Consider the following 19,365-nt stretch of genomic DNA (forward strand, 5'->3'; position numbering starts at 1 on the left):
CAACAGCCAAATCAACAGTAAGGAGCCAGGCAGAACCACCTCTGAGTAAACTTGCCTGTATTGTTTTGGGATGTTTACCGTGGTCCCCCCCATCTTTGTGGATGTTTTCTATAAGACATTCTAAGTGAGGTCCTTCCCTTTGTATGACCTTTGACCTTGTGTGTTGTAAGAGAGGTCTGTCCTGCTTGGACCTTAGCAGGCAAATCCTCTCCCATAGCCATGCCGCCACCTCATGCTCTCTCTGGTTTTTCACTCATTCAATAGATCAATACATATGGAGACTCATTTCAGAATACATAGGGGACCAGATAAATAACTAAAATACGCTTAGAGATGGTCATTCAAGGACGGTCAAAATGGCGAGTAGTTCACACGTACATTAGCTTTTTAGTTTTACAACATTACGATGGTCCAAATGAGCTCTCTGGTTTTGCTATCTACCGAAATAATGCTAGCGTTCACTTCACCTTGAGCTGAGCAAAACATTGTCCCAGAAGAATACAAATCTATATTTCCTCTTACCCATGCATTCTAATTGAGAGATAGCCAGGAGAGTCTGCAGTCAGTCAGGCTACTCTGTCTGTTCAGAGGGGTTTTTATTGAATCTACAGTCTACATACTGGCATCTACTGTTAGCTTTGGGAATGCAAACTCCCCCAATCACATATAAGCCTATTTTGAAGACTGCCAGTAATGATACCATTGTGTAAGAGAAAAAAAGACAAAAGTAATGCAAATGAATTCATGGTGTTGACAGTAGTATATTTTGAAGCGTTGCATGAGATCATTACGTTGCATAAAAGCAAAAACACCTAAAGTAGCTAGCAGTAGTTGTAAAAATTAAAAAAAAGTACAAATACAGTCATGATATCGAAGTACACACTTGGTTCGGTATAGAACATTTCCAAAAACAGAGTTGTTGTGCGTGATTAGGCAAAACAATATATTTCAATGAGTAATACAAATGATAATGTTAAAGGGACACTTCGGCATTTTGGTAATGATCAACTTCCCCGGAGTCAGATGAACACGCGGATGAAAATGTCATGTCTCTGCAATACAGTCTGAAGGAAGTTACTCACTAGTGTTAGCGCAATTGCTAACTAGCATTAGCACAATGCTTGGAAGTCTATGGTATCTACTAGCATGCTAGCAGTTACCATAGATTTCCAGTCATGGTGCTAGCGCAAGTTAGCAATTGCGCTAACAGTAGTTAGTAACTTCCTTCAAACTGTATTGCAGAGACATGACATTTGCCTCCGCGAGTTCATCTGACTCCGGGGGAAGTAGATAAAGGGCTGCATCCTGAAATATACCCTTGAACACATTCTCATGCCATGTAACCACAGTATGACTATCGATAGATATTGATATGGTAAATACTGTACAGGGACGGGAATACAATAGTCCAGGTTCAGCAATAGCCAGTTCAATGAACTGACTCCCTCTCTGTGACGTTGCTATGTACTTGAGGTTCAAAGCATGTATTTGGTCATGGTTCGTGTGTATTTGGCCAAGGTTGTGGAAACAGTTGGCCAGGCACATGGATTAGGTATTGTACTGGGTTTGAGTTAATACAGTATATCCTCCATAGAGTGAGAAAAAGGTTCAGCTATATGATTATATTACTATACGCTATAAAGAATAATATCATCTGATCTCACAAGCTACATCAGCATGTTATATAATGTGTGTGTGTGTGTCATGTACAGCATGTGCACTGACCTCAATAATGTCACCAAAACAGAGCAACCAGCAAAGCCTGTACATCCGAAATATACTGAATTAGCAGTGAGAGAGAGAGAAATGTATGCGCACATGACTAAGTCGCTTTGGATAAAAGCATCTGCTAAATGGCATGTGTTAATATTATTATTATTATACTGTATACGAAGAAATGACACGCTCAAACCTCCGGAGAAGAAAACATTTGCCCGTCCTATATCAAGAACTACTTCTCCTTATTTCAGCTGAATATATACTTTTCTGCCATTCAAGAAGAGACAATAACACATAACATCTCAGTTCCAGTTTAGTTAACCAAATAAGTATCAAGTATCCAGTAAGACTATTCAGTCCTCTGCTGCAGACAGCAGCTCTCCCTCCACCAAGAATTCCTGTTTCAAAGTGTCTTAAGGCACGGTTTTTGGATATGGGAATAATCACCATGGAATCAAACGGCCGTGGAGTGGATATGGGAGGAGCCCCAGAGGTTTGGACACCATCAGACCCCACCCCTTGACCCCTCAGACGACTTCAGACTCGTGACGCGCCAACGCCAGGGGTAGCGTGGCCCCACACGGGCCCTGGAAATGGTACCTGTACAGCAGAAGCACGGCACACCACACACACACACACACCCGACAAAGCAAGGATAAAAGGAGAAATCTGAGAAATGCTCACCAGTGTCCCTAAGGAAGTGTTTGGTTCTTAATTTCCCTGACAAACATCTGATCAATCAGATCTAAGACCAAAGAGCTGATAACGCTGACTGATTTCAAACCTGACAAACTGTGTGATGCAGTAGAATCATGAATAAAACACACTTTATCAGGCATCGTTTTGATGAAGAATCCCTATTTGATTAAATATATCCCGTTTTACTTTACTTTTTTTGTTTGTTATATACATACTATTTGACTTCACAAAATGTATTTTTGTATTTTGCACGTCAAGAAAAGAAATTGAAAATCCCCAAAGAAACTTGTATTACGACATAAACACATCATTTTCTAATAGTGGTGGGCTGTGGCTTACGTGAAGCGCGTGGTCTCAGAGGTGGTCTCAATGTTGAACTCTGCTACTGGCACGCCCCTGGACGCCACCTGGGGGGCAAACATGGCTGCCGGGTACACTATGGAGGAGGTGCCAACCTGCGGGCAGATAGAGAGCATAGGCACCAGCAAAGCCATTTCGGAGAAATGTGTGCATATTATACATTGGTCTGAACATCAGTTTCAGGTGTGTGGTGCTTTACATCAGGCTCTGTCTCTACAGCGTATGACAAAATCTTACTACATACTAAAAAGTGTGTATATAAAGACTGAGATACATAGCAACTACAAGATTCTCCAGCGACTACAAGGCCAACTCACCACCAGACACAGATCACAGGTGTCCAGCACTGTCTCCACCTTGGTCAAGACGTGCGAGTCCAGAGTTTCCCCGAACCAGGTCACATTGGGCCTGAGCAGACCATGGCAGTCACTCTTCTCACACCTGCACATAAAACCGCCAAGGGATGACATCACACACAAGGGATGACATCACATATAACAGGTGTATGGTTACTTAGGATTGAGAAGAGGTCAAGTTAAAAGCAAATAACACTACCGCCACCATGTGGAAAAGATTTTATCGCTGTGGCTTATATATATATATATACACACATATATGTCAACAAATAGACAGAACCATACTAATCATCCCCTACCTTGGCAGCTCCTCTGGGGGAATCTTGGCATCACTGGTATCTGGGTCAGGAGAACTGTGGAACAATCGAATAGAACCATTTTTCTAAAAGTCAAGTCACACATCCAATGTAGAAGATTCGCCTGAGCAGGTGGTTGTATTGTACTGAGGAGCTGTAGTGCCGCTTACCCTTTCCCCTCTAGGGCAGCGCATATTGGGCTGCCTTGGTTCACAGCCACATGTCCACAGCTCACACAGCGCGTCTCAAACAGACTTCCTGATGATTCACCGGGGAGAAAAACAGAACTGAGCACCTTCCAGACACTTTGGAGACGTCTCTCAAAAACATGCTGATAATGACAACATTTGTCCAAGTAGGATTTACCTTCAGGGACACTAAAGTCAATCTTATCCTTATCTTACGTTCAACTTTTGACAACAAGCTTTGGAAACCACCACTAGAGCAAGGGCTAATTATTTGAGTACATCTTCTGAGCTTACTTATTAACAATGGCGCCTCTCTTGAAACAGTGCCTTCTTTCTAAAAACATATTTGCCTGCCTTGTCTGAACCAATCCCTGCTGCCCAGCCCATTCCATCCCTCTAAAAGACCCGCTTAGCCCTGTCCCGGCCCAGCGCTCTCACCGTGGATCTTGAGGACATGCCTGGATCCGGCCTGGCGGTGCAGATCATCTATGACCTGGGTGATGACTACCACAGAGCGGCCCTGCTTCCTCAGCCGGGCCTCACACTCTGCAATGGCCAGGTGAGCCGCATTGGGCCCCTTACTCAGCATCACTTCTCGTCGGTAGTGGTAGAACTCCCACACCAGGGAAGGGTTCCGAAAGAAGGCCTCAGGGGTAGCTATGTCCTGTGGACAGAGATGGACAGGGACATGGGTGGGGAGGGGAGGGTTAGGGAACAGAGTTCACAGGATGCGGAGGTAGAGTCTAAGGGTGTCAGGGTGGAGATGGATGGGATAGTCTACATTGTTAAGGGCAGACTGGATGAGAGTAAGTGACTAGGTAAATAGCAGGTGAGAGAACGGCAAGGCACGCTGAGTTGTAGATATAGAGATCCCAGGGAAAAACTAAATAAACATGACATTTTTACATATTTAAGAGTGTGAACAAGCTCCCATAAATAAACACTTGAGGGCACAGGATGGAACAAACACAAGTTAAAGGTTTGTTTTGATTCTCTCTCTCAAAGTGAATCTCTGATGAGACTGTCCTACTTAGATTAACTGATACTGGCTCCAGCTCCTCAGCTCTCCCTGGGAACCGCACACAGTAACCGTGGTTACGCCTGAACCCTCCCCCCTCATTGTTGTTGTCAAGACAAATCCATTGATACGGGAGTACACTCCCCTCCGTATGTATTTGGACAATGAAGCTAACATTTTAAAAGTGGCTCTACACTCCAGCATTTTGGATTTGAGATCAAACGTTTCATATCGTGTCATTTTAGTCACTTTTTGTAAGTAATAATAATAATAATAATTTGGTGGGTGCTTATATTTGTCCTATTTCACACATGTACAAGCGTTTATACAACGGGTAGTTTGGAATTCCCGTAGAGTCCATCTTGCCCATGTTATACTGGACATTATACAACAGGTGGGTCTAATCCTGGATGCTGATTGGTTAAAGCCACATTCCAGACGTTGTCTTTTCCACAAGTTACCACTGGCTAAAGAAATGACGTTGAAATGCCTATTTACTCTGTTCCATCTGACTGCGCAATCCACAGTCTCATCAGCCCAGCCAGGCAATTTATAAACTTGATCTCCACTATAAAAAGCATCTAGACATTATCTCCCATTTCTTTTAGACTAACATTTAGTTTTCAACAGCGGAGATTCGTAGAAACATTGCAGTCTTTTTTTTGACATTTGCAACATTGAATTTCAATATTGAAACAAATCTCCAGCTGCCCCATAGTAATGAAGGTGTCGGGAGTCAGGACGAGACAGACAGGCAGCTTTTCTCAGCCACTCGAAATCATGAATCAGCTGGCATCATTTTTATGGATATATACAAAGAAATGTCAATAGAAAACAGGTAAATGAAATGCAGCTTTTTTTTTGCCATAGCAACCTACAAAGTTCTGGAACTATCAACCAACACTTGGGTAGTTTTGCTTTACATGGCAGTCAATACGAATTGAACTAATGACCAGGGTACGCCTAAAATTGCAATTGACAACCAGTGTTAGGGAATGTAGCACCACGTTTTGTTGAAAAATGTATGGTTCGGGAAATAATCTTGCTTTTTAATGCTGGTAACCCATTGCATAAAAGCAATAATACACTTGATGTGTTATGGTAACATTTTTAAATGCATGTATGAATTGGAAATGTGTTTTCAGCATATACCAACTCACCAAGACACTCTAGGAGAGTGGGGTCACAGCCACAATCATGAATTGTGAATGATGATGAGTGAGACGGACAAAGATCATACCTCCCCCCAAAAAGCTAACTTCCCCTGCTATTGGTCATCGTGAGAGGTAAGCATGTTTTGTTGTAGCCTTTGTAACTTTCTCACTCATCACTATTAATTCATGATTTTTCTAAATTGGTCAGAAACATCTTATTTACTCACTTAGAAAGAATGACTCTAGTCATCATTCCCCATTCAGTTCCTATTGGGCAAAACATAATCCAAAACACAACCAAACAAACTGCAAATGCATCCAATGTATTTGTAGAGTAACAAGCTTGATGTAGTCATTGGTCCCATATTCCTAGCACGCAAACACTAAATGTTTGACTACTTTAATACCCTATAAGTGAATTTGTCTAAATACGTATGACTTCTTCAAATATGGGGGGGGGGGTTAGATACATGAAGTGCTTTCATTTCTAAAGGGTAAAACTGATATGAAAATACCCTCGAACAAAAGGTAACATTCTGTACTGACGGCTCATATGAAACATCTCAAATCCAAATTACTGGAGTATAGAGCCAAATGTAAAATTCGAGCTTCACTGTCCAAATACATACGGAGGGGAGTGTTTATGGCATGATGTAAATGTCTGCGTGTACATGAGCATGTTGCAGATTGTGAAGTGAATTCCTGTAGGTCTATGCATGTCTGTTTTACATTACCTGAGATTGCCATTTCCTCCAGTAGCCTGCAGCACCCCTAAAGGTAGGCACTCCACTCTCTGCACTCACACCCGCCCCAGTAATGATGGCTATGTGCCTGGCTTTAGAGAAGACCTCTCGGAATTCAGACATATCTACAGAAGATAAACATTTATACATTAACAAGAGCCATTAGAGCAGGGATGGGAAACATTGATGGGGGACACAAAAACATGAACTCGTCATGAGTGGCCGCAGTGGCTCGGGGGTCTGAGTACCCACACATGCAGGCGGAGCCAGATCTTAGCCTTTTGGGGGCCCCAAGTAAAATTGTTGGGAGGCCCGCCCAACTTGCGAACAAAACATTTTCTCAGCCCCCCTCTTGACAGCGGTGAGACATGTTTGGGGTTTTAGAGTTAATTTCATGCAATTCGATTCATTTTCCCATGGGGCGGAGAGAAAAGTTTACAGTTTTGAATATGATATCCGAGTGAGAGTGACTAACAAAATCAACTGGGGCCGCCTGGTCGGTAATTTGACCACGATTACAACAAGTTTAGATAGCTGGCTAGAATAATTTAGCAATCTAAAGATGTGTAGCTGACATGGGGTAGTGGAGTGACTGACATAACAATAGAAGAACTGCTGATGCCCATCCCAATTGGTTTATTTATTATTTTTTTGGGGGGGGGGGGATTGATCCGAGGATTTGCCCTTCCCTGCATTAGACTGTTCACTCAGCATTAGCCTAGGCCTATTACAATGTACACTAGAAAGTAAAGCCAATGTATGGAGACATGAATTCAGCTCATGCATGTGGTAGGACTTTACCTGAACTGGCAGACCTGGTCATCTCTACCAAAGGCCGACGTGTCACTGGAGAAGACACGCGAGGACCAAGTCCAATTGAAACTAGATTTCGAAGAATCATTGTCACTACAGCTCTGTAAGAGAAGACAGAAAGTTAGGATAATTATTTTCTGACTGCATTTGGAATAGTTTGTCCTAGTTAAATATAGGTGACACAGATGGACAAACTATATCATTACACATTTGCATTCGTACACTTTTAAGGCCACGGTCATTTATATGTATCTTCATCGTGTCATTTACTTGTTTGAATGTGGGAATGAGAATTGTCACCAGCGCCTGATCAATGTCAACTGGCTGCGATATACATATTTACTTGTTACATTTTACATCGCGTTGTGCATGACAGCCTTGAATTTTAACACGTTTTGCGTGGGCATAAGATTACGCATTCTAAAGGGTATTTAGGCGAAAACGTGTCCAAACCAGCAGTCTACACAAGTGTTAAAAGTTTTGATTGTCAGTGAGCAAACTCAAATCAGCTGTGGCTCGTAAATCAAATCGTGTTTTATAAAAACTAACAGAATATTAAAGAAATAAATATAATTTCCTCAACGATACTATAGCCTACATTTCTAAAACATTGAAAACAGGGGTATAAAGAAGAGCCATCTTGAATACTAAAAGTAGCTAAATACCAAAAGTAAAAATGTTACATGCAGGCAAATAAGGTGTACAACGATCACTACATGGAATTGCCTTTTTCAGAATAACTCGAGTTTATGCATAACAGGTCCATACATACCCAGCAGAGTTACCAGATGGCGAGGCAGAGTTTGTTTACTTTTCTTAATGTAATTAATTTGAAAAACCGTAAAGACTCCCTTGCTGTCGCAAAGCATTGAAGATTCCGCTCCAAAATCCACTATTGAGGGGAAAGTTGTAGGCTAGTTAAGTTAATAGTGCCCTCTGGTGGTGTACGTTTAAAAAAACATCCCCTGACCTCATACATGATTTCCACTTGCTGATCAATATCCATACAGGAGCTTATATTGATAATTTAACTACATAAATCCGCATTAGATAGGCTATTTTTGAAAATGTAGGCCATTTACTTGATTATTCATAATTGTTTCCCTTTATTCCATTCTCATTCCCCTCTGGCTGCTGTTGGGTTAAGGAGCTTTGTAGTGGCGGCTCCACCTCGCTTCAAAAGTCACATCTCCCTCTCCGGTCTCGACCCGTTCAGTTTTTTTCCTCCCCATCTGTACCTCCTCTTGAGCGGTGGTGGCTCTCTGTCTGTCCCAACCCCTTAGTCGTCACTGGACGCTGCTCAAATTGATGGCGGCTTCTCCAGAGGACCATATAGACCGCCGGCCGATCAGGAGAGTCCGGTCCAAGAGCGATACCCCGTACCTCGCCGAAGCCAGAGTTTCCTTCAACCTGCGCACAGGTAGGTTGCTTCTCACGTTTGGCCATTGATTTTCAGTGTTCGATGCATTGTAGCGTATAAAGCGCTGCACCTAACCTTACTAGCCTATTGTAAACTAACGGTTTTGTAACGCATAATTCTATTTTATCGTATTTGTTTTACTGAGACTGTGCTTGATCTGCGCTATTGCCAGTGGGCTCTAGTGCATGTAGCCTATGATATGGAAGTTTGGTTTTGCCTCATTTGCAATTTTGGTAGCATTTTGGACAAGTTTATCATATCAATCGAATTGTCTGATTGCTAAATTGATCATTTGCGATTAGGCTTTGTAAGAAGAAGAACAATACTCATGATCATTATTCAACGTGTGAGATTTGATTTCGTAAGAGAACGGAATTAGGCATTAATTAAATTCAGTTACATAATAGAGAAGCATTCGAATGGCAATCTGAGCCCCAACGTGATCGTAGTCACCAGCAAGGTGTCCAGGATTAGGCTACACCGGATAGATCCCTGCCAGCGAACAGATTGGTGTTGACTGTTAAAGCACCCGCGTACAGTGCATTGGGAAAGTATTCAGACCCCTTCCCTTTTCCACATTTTGTTACGTTACAGCCTTATTCTAAAACGGATTAAATGTGTTTTTTCCCCCCTCATCCATCTACAAACAATACCCCATAATGACAAAGCAAAAACAGGTTTTTTGAAATGTTTTCTAATTTATTACAAATAAATCAACAGAAATAGCTGATTTACATAAGTATTCAGACCCTTTGATAAGAGACTCCAAATTGAGCTCAGGTACATCCTTTTTCCGTTGATCATCCTTGAGATGTTTCTACAACTTGATTGGAGTACAGCTGTGGTAAATTCAATTGATTGGACATTATTTGGAAAGGCACACACCTGTCTATATAAGGTCCCACAGTTGACAGTGATTGTCAGAGCAAAAACCAAGCCATGAGGTCGAAGGAATTGTTCGTAGAGTGCCGAGACAGGATTGTGTCGAGGCACAGATTTGGGGAAGGGTACCAAAACATTTCTGCAACATTGAACGTCCCCAAGAACACAGTGGCCACCATCATTCTTAAATGGAAGAAGTTTTGAACCACCAAGACTCTTTCTAGAGCTGGACACCCAGCCAAACTGAGCAATCGGGGGAGAAGGGCCTTGGTCAGTGACGCTCCCCGTCCAACCTGACAGAGTTTGAGAGGATCTGCAGAGAAGAATTGGAGAAACTCCCCAAATACAGTTGTGCCAAGCCTGTAGCATCCAAGAAGAATCACTGCCAAAGGTGGTTCAACAAAGTACTGAGTAAAGGGTCTGAATACTTTGTCATTGTGGGATATGTAAATGTATGTAGATTGATAAGAGAAAAATAATTTAATACATTTTAGAATAAGGCTGTAAAGTAACAAAATGCAGAAAAAGTCAAGGGGTCTGAATACTTTCCGAATACACTGTTTGTTAGATACATCCCAGTTATTACATACAGAGTAAGACTGTATTAGTGTATTGGATGTTGATTCGATTTTGGTTATGGCTTGTGGGAAACGTGCACAAATTGTTCCCCTCGAGCACCTAGGTGTATTGCATTCCTTGTTACCATGGTGACTTTGCATATTTCGGGGTAGAGTCAGTTGTTAGACCATGAGGTATTCATATGTTTTGCAATGTAATTGCATACATTCTGAGCCAAATGCAGACAAATGTAGCCTTTCAATCAAATATCGTAGTTATTTGTATTTCGATATCATGCAAAATATGGTCAGTGTGATTGCCATTTAAAAACTATATTTTTTACCTTTTATTTAACTAGGCAAGTCAGTTAAGAACAAGTTCTTATTTACAATGACGGCCTAGGAACGGTGGTGCAACTGCCTTGTTCAGGAGCGGAACGATTATCAGTTGACAAATAGTCAATGCATCAGTTCAATAGTCTTGCAGTGCTTCTGTCACACGGCTGGCTGGCTGGCTGGCTGTGGTGCTGAAACTGCTAGCTAGCCAAGTTTGCTCGCCAGTTGCGTACTTGCAAAGACATCAAATAACTTAAGGTAAAGTCTTTGAATGTTTTATTTTAGGGGCTTGTTTTATCTTTAACCTGCTATATTTTGTTAAACCAAACTGTATTGCTACATTTCTGTTTTGATCATCATCACGCAGTCCTCCACCCAGGTGAATTGCAGTTGTTTTTCCAGTCACACCCACACTGTGAATTCTGCTGTGACTAAACTGCAGCATCAGTCCCGATAGTGTTAAGATTGGCTTTACTTGTGTTGTTGATTTAACACACAATATTGCACACCAGCTTGTAGTCCTTTGCATAGTTTCGGGAATAAATACTTTGCAGGCTATTGATGTATTTTGGAAATGTCTACATTCTTGTGTTTTGATTTGCCCAAAAACATGTTTTACAATAATCTGCAAGGAATCAGTTAGAGAGAGAGAGAGACTAAAGTCACCAAGCCATTTGGCCCAGATGAGCCCTGAGGTAACCAGAACCTGTTTCACACTGTCTGTTCTAATGAGCCTGTCAGACCGTGGAGGGGAACAGGCTGAGAGGGTTATGACTTTGCATGTCTCAGTCCTCCTTTTGCCACTATTGGGAGGTGGCCTTAGTGGAGGGGGGCAGGAGAATGGGGACCACCACTACTAACAGCTGAACTATACCCCACCAGCACCTACGGGATTCTTGGAATAGGCCTGAAGCAAGCTGCTAATGTATATTCTACTGTATATGACCACAAATCTGTCTTTGCCAGACACCACAGATCACAATATGGTGTCAGATATCCCACTCACTCACACACACACACACACACACACACACACACACACTCGAACAGACACACCATTCTGAGAGGACAACAGTGCAAATGTCTGAGGATACAGTTCCAAAGGCACTCGATTGTCTGACTGGCCGATGAACGTGTTGATCAACATAAAATATTTTTTCATGCGTGGCTTGGAGAAGTCAGTATGCAGTTCTATTCTGTACCCTGAACGGAAACTGCTGAAACATTTGGAACCCTGTCCTCCCAGGGTCACATACAGTAGGCTCATATAGTCTCTGCAGTGAGGCTCGCTCAGCCCTGCAATGTTCTAGCACCATGGCGTCCATTTACTTTATGACAGGAATTACCCCATCATTGAATCAGGGGTGAGTACAGTAAGGATTGAGTATGACAAGACATAGGTATATTGAATTGGTCTGTTTAGCATCTTGTGGCTAATTTGATTGGTCTATATGATTAGATTAACCGGAGCTGAGTCATGCTGCTGGCTGCCATGTGAGTTCATCCTTAACATAGTGGAGGTTTCTGTTGTTGGAAACCACAGCTAGGCTAAGCCTTGTTCTCTCTCACTGTTATGAAGCACCCAGTGATGTGATGCTGTACAGTTGAGTCCTAAATGGCACCCTATTCCCTATATAGTGCACCACATTTGACCAGAGCCCTTTGGGACGCAGTTGAAAATCAGAGCAGCAGGTGACCATTCCAAAGGAGTATGTATGTGTGTGTGTGTGTGTGTGTGTGTGTGTGTGTGTGTGTGTGTGTGTGTGTGTGTGTGTGTGTGTGTGTGTGTGTGTGTGTGTGTGTGTGTGTGTGTGTGTGTGTGTGTGTGTATCTGCAAGCTATACATGGCTCTGCTTTGAGCGATTGGAACTACATCTGTCAGATGACTTAACAAGGTGAAGCCAGGATTCCAATCAATCATCCCAACAGGAAATTACTGCTAACCAGAGAAGCTGGTTGACACGTCCATTTCACACTGTGCACACAAATGCAGAATGAATAGAATCCAGTCCCATCTGTACAGGCAAATGAAGGATTAGAATGGCAGGCTGCGGAGTGAATGTTTGGGTGAGAGCTGTGTGTGTGTTTGTGTGCATGCCTGTATGCACGTTTGCGTGCATGTTTGTGTGCGTGTGCTTGCAACCTTGTGTGTGTGTGTGTGTTGCCTGCCTGCCGGTCAGTCCAGCAGCTCTCTCATTAGATTAGTCTGTTTTGTTTGCTCATCATTTAGGCATAGCTTAACAACAGTCACATCTGTTATCTCCCTCTCCCAAACAGACACAAGGACACACACACACACACACTTCTCCCTTCCTTATACACACTCTCCTTTTATTTCTCCTCATTCATTCTCTTTCACACTCTAGCATACTGTCATCTTGTCTCACACAGTTTCACTTACTGAAGCCCACCTTTGCCTCTCTGTCTCACACACGCAGTCACACAGTGTGTTTTAAGTTCAGATGTACTGGTTGTCAGTGGTCCCTTCAGTTAGCTGTTACAGTGTTTTGTGGAAGTCATGAACCTTAACTTTGTGAATGGTGCTCTTTGTCTCTAACATGAGGTCAGATGGAAAGAGATGTATACTTTTTCTCTCTCTGTGTGTGTGTGTGTGTGTGCGTGTGTGTGTGTGTGTGCGTGTGTGTGTGTGCGTGTGTGTGCGTGTGTGTGACAGACATACAGAAAGATTTGTTATACTGTAGTTTGACTGTTGACCCCTCAACCCCTACAGCAGTGGTATTCAAACTTTTTCAGCAGGGATCCCATTTCTTTTCTTCTTTTTTTTCTCAAATTTCTTGCGACCCCACCCCAAATCTAATGAAACAACTTTAAAATCTGTACATTTTAGATTTTTCCATCAACAAATAACCTTAAATTCGTTGCATTTTACTTTCTTATCAAAATGAAGAGAAAACAATAAGCACATTTACTCAATAAAATTGTATCTTTCAAATTGTCTTTCTTAAAAACGTTTGTATATTGTCCCATACGATAATCTGTACTCTTTAAAGATGCTCTATGCAGAAGTTGCTGTACCATTTCCTGGTTGCAAAAATGTGTAATATTTCACCTAATTTCAGTTTGTGACAAAACAAGCAAGTATATTGTAGAAAGTCATCGTACCATCTGAACAGCTGTGAAATATAATAAAAAAAATATATTGTATTTTTACCAAAAGTAAAAGACGCAAAAAACAAAACTTAAAAAAAATGTGAAGTATAGAACTAGTGCATATAGAACAGATCTACTGCTTCTTAGACTTTTAGACTCACATTTCTGTGACTTGTGAGGTTTCCCAAAAAGAAACATATTGCGGCTGTACGTTTTAGCGACCCCACTGCAGTTCCCTTTGAATACCGCTCTGCTAAAGTATTGTGGAAAAAAAATCCAATCAGACAGAAGCCTTTCATCTGTGTGTGATTGTAAATTGGATCTGTTTTTGCTTTAGTTCAATCACATGTTTTGTGCACTCCATATAGGATCGCTACACTCATTGTTGATCTGTCTTAAACCAAATACTGTGTATCTTGTAATGTCATGGATGTGATACACTGTGCATTTCACAGGGGTGGGCTACTGTGCAGTAGTTAGATGTCCTGGGAAGCTGAATGCTGTGTGTGCAGACTAAGGCGTGGGGGCGTGCGACAGGGGACACTGATGGCTAGATCTCCATTGCAGCACATGGGCTGAATGTAAATAGCCTGTATGCGCTGGAGACTGGACTGGACTCGGCTGAGCTGCATTGCAGGGGACATGAATTTGAAGCTATTTTCATACACATGGATGCACACATACACACACTCCATTTAACACATGACTCCCTTCCTCAGCACCAAACACACTGACAACCTCTTCACAATGTTACGGGAACATTATTTCCCATTCCCAGATGCCTAGTATCAGTGTATAAGCATTACCTGTCAGGCCCTGATCTGCTTCACCTGTCCTTGTGCTTGTCTCCACACCCCTCCAGGTGTAGCCCATCTTCCCTATTATCCCTTGTGTATTTATACCTGTGTTCTGTCTGTTCGTTGGCAGTTTTTCTTGTTCATTCAAGCTAACCAGCGGTATCCTGTCAGCGCCTCTTTTCTCGTCCTCCTGGTTTTTGACCTTTGCCTGTCCTGAACCTGTACCCGCCCGCCTGACCTCTCTGCCTGAGCCTGCCTGCCGTCCTGTACCTTTGCCTTACCCTTGATTTTTGACCCCTGCCTCCCTTGACCTGTCTTTGTCTGCCCCTGTTGCCACAATCAACATTGTTACTTCGACAGTCTGCATCTGGGTCTTACCTTGATTCCTGATAGTACGAACTGGCCATGACTGACCCAGCAGACTTGGACCAGCTCCACTATGCCATCTCCTCCCAAGGAGCCACCATTGGTAGGCACGAGGAGTTGCTTCGCGGCATAATGGAGGGGTTCCAGGCCACGGCCGATTGTCATGACCAAACATTGGACATGTTGCGGGAGCATGGCCATGGGTTGCCTTTAGGCAGCCGGCCACGAAGGGTAACCTCCCAGCCCCTCTGTAACCCGCCTGGTAGCAGTGCCGTCACCGCGGTTTCCCGGGCACCCCGTTTACCTCCCCCGGAGTGCTATGATGGAGATTCCAGAACCTGCCAGGCATTTCTCTCCCAATGCTCCCTCGTTTTCGAGCTGCAGCCTTCTTCTTTCCCCTTGGACCGCTCAACGATTGCGTATATTATTACGCTGATGTCCGGGAGGGCACTCGCCTGGGCCACGGCGGTGTGGGAGCAACAGTCTGCCTCCGAGGTATTCGTGGCGGAGGTGAGAAAAGTATTCCTGGCGGAGGTGAGAAAAGTGTTCGAGGCTCTGGTGTCCGTGAGAGAGGCTGCCCGGAAGTTACTCCAGCTCCGGCAACACACCCTGAGTGTGATAGACTATGCGGTGGAGTTCTGCACGCTAGCAGCGGAGGGTACCTGGAACCCGGAAGTGCGGTTCGACAAGTTCCTGCATGGATTATCAGAGGAGGTAAAGGATGAGCTGGCAGTCTGAGAACTACCAACGGGTCTCGATTCACTCATCGCTTTAACCATCCGGATCGATGGTCGGCTACGGGAACGTAGGAGGGAGAAGAGGCTATTAGATTGTGGCCCCAATCCCTCACTCAGGGATCCCACCATGAGCTGATAAACTCCGGACGTCCCTGAAAGGATCCGTGCTTACCCGTGTCCCTCCAAGCGCCTCCCGGAGACTGCCGATTCACCTCTTCCCGAGCCGATGCAGCTCGGCAGGGCTAGGCTATCTCCAGCCGAATGCATACGCAAGACTTGAGACCTATAGTTGTCTGTATTGCGATACTGATGGTCATTTTGTGTCTTGTCCCTTCAAGAGAGCTAGCTCATTCATTGGAGTGTGTACACTGGAGGGTCTGAAAGATAATGGTTCTTCTCCCCTTACTCTCCCCCCTCTCTATGCCATCCTGCTGTGGGGCGACCAGTCCAAGTCTCTCCAGGTACTCATCGACTCAGGGGCCGATGTAAGTCTCATGGATGTTACCCCACCGTCCGAGCTGGGCATCCCCACTCAACAGCTCTCTATTCCCATGGGTGTTAGAGCGCTGGACGGGCGCTCTATAGGCCGGGTCACCCACAAGATCACCCCTGTCAGCCTATGAGTGTCGGGGAACCACAGCGAGGCTATCCAATTCCTGCTAGTTGACTCCCCGCAGGATCCCGTGGTATTGGGATTCTCTTGGCTCCAGCGACACAATCCCTCCATTGACTGGGCTTGGAAATTCCCCTGGACCTCTCCGCCAGCTCCGCAGAGTACCAGGACCTCTGAGAGGGGTTCAGTAAGGCCCGGGCCACTTCGCTTCTGCAGCACCGACCGGTATCCAAGAAGGTCAAGTCTGAGGCACTGGCATGTTGCTATAGGGCTGCAGCCACACCCCCGGAAGCCGAGACCTAGTAGTCTAGTTTCCCTCCTCATTAATCTACACACAATACCCCATAATAACAAAGCCAAAAACAGTTTAGGCATTTTTGCTAATTTATAAAACATTTAACTGAAATATCACATTTAACTATATTCAGTCCCTTTACTCAGTACTTTGAAGCACCTTTTGGCAGCAATTACAGCCTCAAGTTTTCTTGGGTATGACGCTACAAGCATGGCACACCTGTATTCAGGGAGTTTCTCCCATTCTTCTCTGCAGATCCTCTCAAGCTGTATCAGGTTGGATGGGGAGCATTGCTGCACAGCGATTTTCAGGTTTCTCCAGAGATGTTAGATCGGGTTCAAGTCCGGGCTCTGGCTGTGCCACTCAAGGACATTCAGAGACTTGTCCCGAAGCCACTCCTGTGTTGTCTTGGCTGTGTGCTTAGGGTTGTTGTCCTGTTGGAAGGCCCTTCTCCCTCGATTGCGCAGTTTGGCCGGGTGGCCAGCTCTAGGAAGAGTCTTGGTGGTTCCAAACTTCTTCCATTTAAGAAGGATGGAGGCCACTGTGTTCTTGGGGACCTTGAATGCTGCAGAATGTTTTTGGTCCCCTTCCCCAGATCTGTGCCTTGACACAATCCTGTCTCGGAGCTACGGACAATTCCTTCGACCTCATAGATTGGTTTTTGCTCTGACATGCACTGTCAACTGTGGGACCTTTATATAGACAGGTGTGTGCCTTTCCAAATCATGTCTAATCAACTGAATTTACAACAGGTGGACTCCAATCAAGTTGTAGAAACATCTCAAGGATGATCAAGGGTCTGAATACTTCTTTAAATACAGTAGAAGTCGGAAGTTTACATACACTTAGGTTGGAGCCGTTAATACTCGTTTTTCAACCACTCCAAAAATGTCTTATTAAACTATAGTTTTGGCAAGTTGGTTACGACATCTGCTTTGTTCATGACACAAGTCATTTTTCCAACAATTGTTTACAAACAGATTATTGGACTTATAATTCGCTGTATCAGAATTCCAGTGGGTCATAAGTTTTCATACACTAAGTTGACTGTGCCTTTAAACAGCTTGGAAAATTCCAGAAAATTATGTCATGACTTTAGAATCTTCTGATAGACTAATTGACATCATTTGAGTCAATTGGAGTTGTACCTGTGGCTGTATTTCAAGGCCTACCTTCAAACTCAGTGCCTCTTCGCTTGACATCATGGGAAAATCTAAATAAATCAGCCAAGACCTCAGAATAAAAATTGTAGATCTCCACAAGTCTGGTTCATCCTTGGGAGCAATTTCCAAATGCCTGAAGGTACCACGTTCATCTGTACAAACAATAGTACGCAAGTATAAACACCATGGGACCACGCAGCCATCATACCGCTCAGGAAGGAGACGCGCTCTGTCTCCTAGAGATGAACGTACTTTGGTGCGAAAAGCGCAAATCAATCCCAGAACAACAGCAAAGGACCTTGTGAAGATGCTGGAGGAAACAGGTACAAAAGTATCTATATCCACAGTAAAACGAGTCCTATATCGACATAACCTGAAAGGCCACTCAGCAAGGAAGAAGCCACTGCTCCAAAACAGCCATATAAAAGCTAGACTACCATTTGCAACTGCACATGGGGACAAAGATCGTACTTTTTGGAGAAATGTCCTCTGGTCTGATGAAACAAAAATATAACTATTTGGCCATAATGATCATTGTTATGTTTGGATGAAAAATGGGAACTCTTGCAAGCCGAAGAACACCATCCTAACTGTGAAGCACAGGGGTGGCAGCATCATGTTGTGGGGGTGCTTTGTTGCGGGAGGGACTGGTGCACTTCACAAAATAGATGGCAACATGAGGAAGTAAAATTATGTGAGTATATTGAAGCAAAATCTTAAGATCAATGCTACCAAATACTAATTGAGTGTATGTAAACTTCTGACCCACTGGGAATGTGATGAAAGAAATTCAAGCTGAATGCTCTACTGTTATTCTGACATTTCGCATTCTTAAAATAAAGTGGTGATCCTAACTGACCTGAGACAGGGAATTTTTACTAGGATTAAATGTCAGGAATGAAAAACTGAGTTGAAATGTATTTGGCTAAGGTGTATGTGTAACGGTTTTCTTTACTTGAAGGAGAGGCGGACCAAAACGCAACGTGGTGGTTATTCATGTTTTTAATATAGACACTATACATGAATAAACTAACCTAAACAGCCTTTCTCACATTTATTGTTTTGTTATCTGGTGAAAACAAACAGAGACAGGAACAATCACCCACAAACACACAGTGAAACCCAGGCTACCTAAGTATGATTCTCAATCAGAGACAACTAATGACACCTGCCTCTGATTGATAACCATACTAGGCCGAAACATAGAAATACACAAATCATAGAAAAACAAACAGACTTCCCACCCCAACTCCCGCCCTGACCATACTAAATAATGACAAACAAAGGAAATAAAGGTCAGAACGTGACAGTACCCCCCCCCCCCCTCCCAAAGGTGCGGACTCCGGCCGCAAAACCTTGACCTATAGGGGAGGGTCTGGGTGGGTGTCTGTCCGCGGTGGCAGCTCTGGCGCAGGACGCAGACCCCACTTCACCTTCGTCTTAGTCCGCCTTCTTGTCCGCTTCCGTGGCCTCCTAACCACGGTGACCCTACTAAATGACCCCACTGTACAGAGGGGCGGAAGCTCTGGACAGAGGGGTGGAAGCTCTGGGTTGACTGGCAGCACTGGTGCCTCTGGGCTCACTGGCGGCCCCTGGCAGACTGGCGGCACTGGCGGCCCCTTGCAGACTGGCGGCCCCTTGCAGACTGGCGGCCCCTTGCAGACTGGCGGCCCCTTGCAGACTGGCGGCACTGGAGGCCCCTTGCAGACTGGCGGCTCCTTGCAGACTGGCGGCACTGGGCA

General features: G+C 44.0%; 1 protein-coding gene across 1 annotated transcript; it reads right to left on the reverse strand.

Moving 5' to 3' along the window:
- Positions 1–741: 741 nt before the first annotated feature.
- Positions 742–8,222, reverse strand: LOC135558797 (NAD-dependent protein deacylase sirtuin-5, mitochondrial-like). The gene is made up of 9 exons (XM_064992932.1): positions 8,119–8,222; positions 7,335–7,447; positions 6,525–6,658; positions 4,057–4,282; positions 3,601–3,688; positions 3,434–3,487; positions 3,096–3,219; positions 2,758–2,873; positions 742–2,319 (listed from the first exon to the last, which is right to left on the reverse strand). Exons 2-9 carry the CDS (start codon positions 7,432–7,434, stop codon positions 2,247–2,249), a joined length of 915 nt encoding a protein of 304 aa, XP_064849004.1. The 5' UTR covers positions 7,435–7,447; positions 8,119–8,222; the 3' UTR covers positions 742–2,246.
- Between the last annotated feature and the right edge of the window lie 11,143 nt (positions 8,223–19,365).

Source organism: Oncorhynchus masou, chromosome 17 (genome assembly GCF_036934945.1).
Source record: "Oncorhynchus masou masou isolate Uvic2021 chromosome 17, UVic_Omas_1.1, whole genome shotgun sequence".
Taxonomy (NCBI): domain Eukaryota; kingdom Metazoa; phylum Chordata; class Actinopteri; order Salmoniformes; family Salmonidae; genus Oncorhynchus; species Oncorhynchus masou.

Coding starts and splice junctions, on each gene's coding strand:
- LOC135558797 (XM_064992932.1), bottom strand. CDS start 7,434: ATGATTCTTCGAAATCTAGTTTCAATTGGACTTGGTCCTCGCGTGTCT. Junction 3,488..3,600: donor GCTGCCCTAGAGGGGAAAGG/GTAAGCGGCACT, acceptor ATTGTTCCACAG/TTCTCCTGACCCAGATACCA. Junction 2,874..3,095: donor CCTGTGATCTGTGTCTGGTG/GTGAGTTGGCCT, acceptor ATCTGCCCGCAG/GTTGGCACCTCCTCCATAGT.